At 44.7% G+C, this 8,544-nt stretch overlaps 1 protein-coding gene across 1 annotated transcript; it reads right to left on the bottom strand.

The window, feature by feature from the left end:
- Window positions 1-2,251: 2,251 nt before the first annotated feature.
- Window positions 2,252-3,211, bottom strand: LOC147698285 (uncharacterized). The gene has a single exon (XM_086933420.1). The coding sequence runs from the start codon at window positions 3,209-3,211 to the stop codon at window positions 2,252-2,254; it is 960 nt and encodes a 319-aa protein (XP_086789546.1).
- Window positions 3,212-8,544: the final 5,333 nt, after the last annotated feature.

Raw genomic sequence — 8,544 nt, 5'->3', positions numbered from 1 at the left:
GTTCAGATGGATAACCATGGAATGCTGTCATTCAGTCCGTTGACATCAGATTTCAATCTGTAAATCCACCGTTGCTCCTTAACAAAGAGAAAGTGGGAGACATCAGTAATATGTTGTGGAATGTATGGCTGTTCCAGCACAACCCAGAACAAATCATCAACTTTATGATTTGCTTCCAGAAAGTGATTGGTGAGGCCTGTAGATTGATTCCTGCAACGGATTGTGCTTTTATGTTCGCTGATGCGAGACTTAATCATCCGCGTTGTATGACCCACATATTGCTTCTTGCAAAGGCAAGTGATCAGGTATATTACTTTTTCTGAATTGCAGTTTGTGTGCCTTGTCAGTCTCCAAGGTCTGTTCGTGCCCATGTCAATTGTCAAGGTCTTCCGTGTCTGTGGACAGGCAGCACAGTTCCCACAGGGGTAATGGCCTTGGACTGGATTACTATTCCAGAGGGTGTTGGTGGTTTGTTTTATCTCGTTGCGAGGTCTAGTGTGCACCAGGTTATCTCGAATAGATGGTCCTCTTTTAAATGCAAACAACGGGCGAGGTATTGTCCCTGCACCTGTATTGAGAATTTTCCAATGCTTCAGTATGATTTTCTTCACTTGATTGGAAGATGTAGTGAAAGTTTGAACCATAGTCATCCGGTCTCTGGTAGTCTCGGGCCTCTGGTGTTGCAGGAGTGCCTCACGATTGTTGTTCAATGCTCTCTTTCGTGCCCGGCGTATTAGTTGGTTAGGGTAATGCCGATCTTTCAGGTTGAGTGCCAGTTCCTTGGCATGATGTTCGTATAAGGTGTTACACGAACAATTCCATCTAACCCTGAGAAATTGGCCTACAGGTAAATTCTCGCGTAGTGATTGAGGATGAAAGCTCTGAAATGACAGAAGCGAGTTACGTGCCATCGGTTTCTTAAAAAGTTCACTCTGTTGGCCACCCTCTGCCGGGAAGATCTGGAGGTCAAGGTACGCCAATTTATCTTTGCTACTCTCCATGGTAAACTTAAGAAACTGATTCCTAGAGTTTAACCATGTATGAAAGGACGATACCTCTGTTACCGTCCCTCTCCAAATCACCAAGATGTCATCGATGTATCGTTTCCACAGTACCACCTGATGGATGAAGGGGTTACTGTGGTTCAATACATGGTCTTGTTCGAATTGGTGCATGTAAAGGTTTGCCAAGCTAGGCGCAAAGACACTCCCCATTGAGGTCCCTGACACCTGGAGGTAGAGATCGTTCTGGTACTGAAAAAAGTTTTCCATCATGGCGATCCTTGCACACTCCATGATGAAAGCAACGGGTGTTATGGTATCCATTTGTCTAGCCTCAAGGAGGCTCCTGATGCAATCCAGTGTTTCTTGCTGCGGGATTGACGTATACAATGATTCAACGTCGAAGTTGACCAGTAGGTCTGTCTCAACGTTGAACTCAATGTCGGCCAGGAGTCTGAGCACATCACCAGTATCCTGTAGGTATGTTGGTGTTTCCTTCACGATAGGTTTTAGGAAGAAATCCACAAAGGTAAATAAAGGCTCGAGTAATGAACCTATGCCAGAAATAATGGGCCTTCCCGTGGGCGGTCTCTGGGCCTTATGTATTTTAGGAAGGCAGTAGAAGTAAGGAATAACCGGGTGTGTAGTTATTAGATATCTTGCTTCGTGAGGGGTAATCCAGCCTTCTGCTGTTCCTTCCTCCACCAGACTCTTGATGTCATTCGAGATTCTGGGAGTAGGGTCTTCATTAAGGTGACGGTAGGATTTGGTGTCATTTAGTTGTCGTTGACATTCTTGATGATAGATTGTGGTGTCCTGTAGCACTATGGCTCCGCCCTTGTCAGCCGGCTTGATAGTCAGAGACCTGTCATTAGACAGAGCAGAAAGTGCTGATTTCTCTAAGTTGGACATGTTATGAAAAGTCTTCCGTCGTTGTTCGGTATTAGTGACCTCGTGTGTCACTGCTTGTTCAAAAGCTAAGACATTTGCTGGTACTTGTTGGTTCAGAGGAGTAAATGTCGATTTGGGTCTAAGGCCGGTATTCTGTTCACCTTGGTCAAGATTATTGGACTCGTTCATGTTAGAGCTAGATGTTTTGAAGAAGAAATGCAGACGTATTTTCCTATAAAAACTTTCGAGCTCGCACCTCAATTTGAACATATCGCCTGTATTGGTAGGAACAAAGCCCAGCCCTTTGTTCAAAACAGTGTTCTCAAGCGGTGTCATAGTCCTCGAGCTCAGGTTCACTACTAGGTCGCAGCTCCTGTTGTCGGGCCTGTCTTGTTGGGCTGAGGAGCCCAATTCACAGTTTGTTGGCCTCTCCTTTTGCCGCGGTTCCTGCCTCGGCCCTGCCATAAAAAAGACTGATCATAGTAGAATGACGGGTTTGGGGGATACATGGGCATAGGGTGACCCATAGGTGGGGGGCCCATCGCCCCGGGATGATAATTCCATGGGCCTGGGGGCCACCACTGTCCCGGATTGGGGTACTGTTGTCCTCCCCGGCCTCTATTAGGTCTTCGTTGGAAACCACCACCACGTGCCCCGGTGTTAGGGCCTGTGTTGGAGTTCCCTTGATCACTAGAGCCCGAGTCCGAGCCCGAAGAAGAATAATTAGACCCGTATCTCCTACCTTTGGAGTTGGTAGAAGGAGCTACATAGGAGTCACTCAAGTAGGGGTAAGCCAATTCCATGGAGAAACGTGCCAAGTCATTTTTGAACTTCTCCACTTTGTTAAGCAGAATGTTGTCATAATATTCTTTGTTCGTTTTATTGGCATCTTCCAAGTTCTTTTTGTAGATCACAGGCCGCACAGCTGCGTTGATTTGACCCTCCAAAACTTGGATCTCTACCAATAAGGCATCAGCTGTTTTCTTTGCTGTTTTAATAATTAAAACCAGCCAATCACGGGTGCACCGCCATCCAATCAAAGCCCAATTTTTCAAGAATTCTTTATCTTTCAGAAAGAGTCTGGGTGTCGTGGTGACGATCAAGCCAGATGGTGCACACTTACCATGTAGGTACTCGTTCATAATCACACCGTGTAATGAGATACGGGAGTGATTCTTTTTTAGGTTCAAAAGTTTAACCCAATCATCCTCTGTCGTGGGAGTAGAGGTGGAGGGTAAGTCATCTAATATGCTGGGGTTGTTACTTAGGATGGAATTGAGATCCTCATCGTCAAATGCTAAGCCACCAAATTCCTCCATAGTGAGGAACTGCAACAGACAGACAACTAAATAAATAAAGTGGGTGAGCTAAATTGCACTACAACATTTGCTGTGTGGTGCTAAATAGAGAAACAAAGACCCGCAGCCGAGGCTGCTCCATACACTATCATAACAACTCGTAAGAGAGGGTCCGAGGGAAGTGTTTATCGACCAAACAGGCTAATACCCCCTTTGTAACTACCTAAATAACAACAAAGCCTGTAGGTCAAGTGGTGCTGAGATATAACAATTAACACTGGTAAGGTTGCACAACAAATAATTCAAATAAAGACTATCAACTGTTGTTGATTAAGTCCTATCAGCCCACCTGATGGCGGAGCCTCATCATCTAGGACTTCCAAAACCAGGTCTGTGTGCGATCACCCAGTTAGATATTAGCAACGCATCACAAGACCAAGGTATGGTTACCACAGTTGTAAGTCTAGATAGTGGGACTGATATGTGCAGTGCAAAAAATAAGAAAAGTGAAGTGCATTAAAATGGCTATCAAGGCAAACAAAGACCTTTAATAGTGTTTACCTGGACGTCAGATTAAAAAAATAGTGGACTGACAGTGTGAAATAATCACTGTCTAACTTGCTTGGTAGAAATCAAAACAAAGATCTATACAGGGCCAACATGTTTCTGCCTTACTGTGAAGTATCACTGGCATTCGTCAGGGCCAAGCTACACTCTGCTACTGCAAGGGCACTATCATATGTGCTCAACTAAGAAATAAGAAAATAAACATAAGAGTGATCAATTAGAAACCATCCTACCACATCTTCTCAGTATTGTTCTGTTGATGCAATAGGTCTTTCCTATGTGAGAACAAAAAATGGAAAGAGAACATTGTAGACATTGCATGTGTATCATCCTCACAATTAAATCTACAGCGAGAATAAAGTAAAAGTTGCTGTTACTCGTGCATAACCAGTGGTAATATAGAATACTCTCAGACTGGACCATCACGCCTCTGTGATAGTCGCATATAAAGTGTATTATATTACATCACAAAAAGAATAAACATACAAAAGTTTGACACTTACCCATCAGTTTATGGGAAGTGGACCTCACCTCACCCGGCAACTGCTCGGACGAATAAGGCACCGCTCTAAACATACAAAGACAATCTCTGTGATAGATGCATGTCTTGAGGATACGACCTCTGTGTACTGTTAAAGAAACCCACCTATTTTCTTATCTGTCTGTAACTAGTAATCCACCGGTGTCTTTGATGGCCTCATCGGACAGCTAAGGTATCTGATCCCCTTCAATGATTGTCAATGGGGTACTAAATGGTTGTCCCACGACATCTACCGATGTCTATGTAAACCGCTGGGAAATGTTGCTGTTTACAAATGATAGAAGGTGTCTCCCCTAAACTTAAGCTATTCCTCAAGCGGGAAGGCCAAACTAAAGACTCGTTAGTCCCTTGGGCCTATACTACCCAGTACCATGAGTGACTCAGGTATCTGGTCCCCTTCAGTGTGTTCATGGGGGGAGTTTTGTACCACAGCGTTATGCCAAGGCACCGGCTGATGTCTAAAAAACAGCCGTTTGTTAATGCTGCTAATAACTGGTGGAATAGTGTCCCAGCAATCTTTACTATCCATCAAATAGAGTGGCAAAACTATAAACTAATGCCTACAGCCCCCTAGGTCTGAGCAGCCCGGTCCCATCTTACCTGTCCGTCGGTACCTTGTGGCGGAATCACGAGCCTAAGGGGAGGCACCGACGGACAGGACTTCCGTCTATTTATAGCGCAGCTGATTGAATGATAGAACTCAGCTGGGCCGTCCTTCTGACGCGCTGCCATTGCGCTGTGTAGGACAGTTATCCCCCGCGCGTGCGCAAACTAACACGAACAACGGGCGCGCATGCGTGGAGGCAAGTGCGCCCACGCACACGTAACTCGCTTCTGTCATTTCAGAGCTTTCATCCTCAATCACTACGCGAGAATTTACCTGTAGGCCAATTTCTCAGGGTTAGACGGAATTGTTCGTCTAACACCTTATACGAACATCATGCCAAGGAACTGGCACTCAACCTGAAAGATCGGCATTACCCTAACCAACTAATACGCCGGGCACGAAAGAGAGCATTGCACAACAATCGTGAGGCACTCCTGCAACACCAGAGGCCCGAGACTACCAGAGACCGGATGACTATGGTTCAAACTTTCACTACATCTTCCAATCAAGTGAAGAAAATCATACTGAAGCATTGGAAAATTCTCAATACAGGTGCAGGGACAATACCTCGCCCGTTGTTTGCATTTAAAAGAGGACCATCTATTCGAGATAACCTGGTGCACACTAGACCTCGCAACGAGATAAAACAAACCACCAACACCCTCTGGAATAGTAATCCAGTCCAAGGCCATTACCCCTGTGGGAACTGTGCTGCCTGTCCACACACACGGAAGACCTTGACAATTGACATGGGCATGAACAGACCTTTGAGACTGACAAGGCACACAAACTGCAATTCAGAAAAAGTAATATACCTGATCACTTGCCCTTGCAAGAAGCAATATGTGGGTCATACAACGCGGATGATTAAGTCTCGCATCAGCGAACATAAAAGCACAATCCGTTGCAGGAAGCAATCTACAGGCCTCACCAATCACTTTCTGGAAGCAAATCATAAAGTTGAGGATTTGTTCTGGGTTGTGCTGGAACAGCCATACATTCCACAACATATTACTGATGTCTCCCACTTTCTCTTTGTTAAGGAGCAACGGTGGATTTACAGATTGAAATCTGATGTCAACGGACTGAATGACAGCATTCCATGGTTATCCATCTGAACACAACACTTGCCATTGGGTGCCCTTTGATATCACAACAAGGTGCGCTGACTACTGTAGATTGAGTTTCCCACATATCTGTGGCGCTCACTATATCAGGCACCTTTTAAATTACTTTTCAGGTTCAAAAACTTGGGTGTCTACTGATCCACCCATTTCCAGACTTACCAATATAAGCAGCAATTTTGATCATTTCCATTATTGATCTTAATCTTGATCTCCCATCTTTCATTAATATCTTATGATAGCGCCTAGGGGTCAGGGAAGTATGATAGCATATCTTTCCCCTGATCCACATTTAGTCATTGCTGGTTTTAGGCCGTGCAGTGTCCTCCACGCTACCTATGACTGGCAATCACCCAGTGATTTCAGCAACGAACATCATTGTCCAATGGTATTAACAAAGAAATGATCTTTGCTTCAATTTTGATGACAATTGCGCCACGGCGCCTGTTTTGGCAATAATAATACAGTTCTCATAGCTTCCACATAGATGCGGTGGGCAGTGCTGAGCATGGAGGTTATTGCGCAAAGGCGATACATACTTAGGCAGTGTCTCGCTCCCGACGTGTAACGAGAGAAAGTACACCGCCAACGGTCATGCGCTGTGCACTTCAGTGGGCGCACTTGCCTCCACGCATGCGCGCCCGTTGTTCGTGTTAGTTTGCGCACGCGCGGGGGATAACTGTCCTACACAGCGCAATGGCAGCGCGTCAGAAGGACGGCCCAGCTGAGTTCTATCATTCAATCAGCTGCGCTATAAATAGATGGAAGTCCTGTCCGTCGGTGCCTCCCCTTCGGCTCGTGATTCCGCCGCAAGGTACCGACGGACAGGTAAGATGGGACCGGGCTGCTCAGACCTAGGGGGCTGTAGGCATTAGTTTATAGTTTTGCCACTCTATTTGATGGATAGTAAAGATTGCTGGGACACTATTCCACCAGTTATTAGCAGCATTAACAAATGGCTGTTTTTTAGACATCAGCCTGTGCCTTGGCATAACGCTGTGGTACAAAACTCCCCCCATGAACACACTGAAGGGGACCAGATACCTGAGTCACTCATGGTACTGGGTAGTATAGGCCCAAGGGACTAACGAGTCTTTAGTTTGGCCTTCCCGCTTGAGGAATAGCTTAAGTTTAGGGGAGACACCTTCCATCATTTGTAAACAGCAACATTTCCCAGCGGTTTACATAGACATCGGTAGATGTCGTGGGCCAACCATTTAGTACCCCATTGACAATCATTGAAGGGGATCAGATACCTTAGCTGTCCGATGAGGCCATCAAAGACACCGGTGGGTTACTAGTTACAGACAGATAAGAAAATAGGTGGGTTTCTTTAACAGTACACAGAGGTCGTATCCTCAAGACATGCATCTATCACAGAGATTGTCTTTGTATGTTTAGAGCGGTGCCTTATTCGTCCGAGCAGTTGCCGGGTGAGGTGAGGTCCACTTCCCATAAACTGATGGGTAAGTGTCAAACTTTTGTATGTTTATTCTTTTTGTGATGTAATATAATACACTTTATATGCGACTATCACAGAGGCGTGATGGTCCAGTCTGAGAGTATTCTATATTACCACTGGTTATGCACGAGTAACAGCAACTTTTACTTTATTCTCGCTGTAGATTTAATTGTGAGGATGATACACATGCAATGTCTACAATGTTCTCTTTCCATTTTTTGTTCTCACATAGGAAAGACCTATTGCATCAACAGAACAATACTGAGAAGATGTGGTAGGATGGTTTCTAATTGATCACTCTTATGTTTATTTTCTTATTTGTTAGTTGAGCACATATGATAGTGCCCTTGCAGTAGCAGAGTGTAGCTTGGCCCTGACGAATGCCAGTGATACTTCACAGTAAGGCAGAAACATGTTGGCCCTGTATAGATCTTTGTCTTGATTTCTACCAAGCAAGTTAGACAGTGATTATTTCACACTGTCAGTCCACTATTTTTTTAATCTGACGTCCAGGTAAACACTATTAAAGGTCTTTATTTGCCTTGATATCCATTTTAATGCACTTCACTTTTCTTATTTTTTGCACTGCACATATCAGTCCCACTATCTAGACTTACAACTGTGGTAACCATACCTTGGTCTTGTGATGCGTTGCTAATATCTAACTGGGTGATCGCACACAGACCTGGTTTTGGAAGTCCTAGATGATGAGGCTCCGCCATCAGGTGGGCTGATAGGACTTAATCAACAACAGTTGATAGTCTTTATTTAAATTATTTGTTGTGCAACCTTACCAGTGTTAATTGTTATATCTCAGCACCACTTGACCTACAGGCTTTGTTGTTATTTAGGTAGTTACACAGGGGGTATTAGCCTGTTTGGTCGTTAAACACTTCCCTCGGACCCTCTCTTACGAGTTGTTATGATAGTGTATGGAGCAGCCTCGGCTGCGGGTCTTTGTTTCTCTATTTAGCACCACACAGCAAATGTTGTAGTGCAATTTAGCTCACCCACTTTATTTATTTAGTTGTCTGTCTGTTGCAGTTCCTCACT

This window comes from Lissotriton vulgaris, chromosome 8, assembly GCF_964263255.1.
Source record: "Lissotriton vulgaris chromosome 8, aLisVul1.2, whole genome shotgun sequence".
NCBI classification, from domain to species: Eukaryota; Metazoa; Chordata; class Amphibia; order Caudata; family Salamandridae; genus Lissotriton; species Lissotriton vulgaris.
Note: the sequence above shows the minus strand (reverse complement) of the source record. Positions and strands in the feature narration are given on the sequence as shown.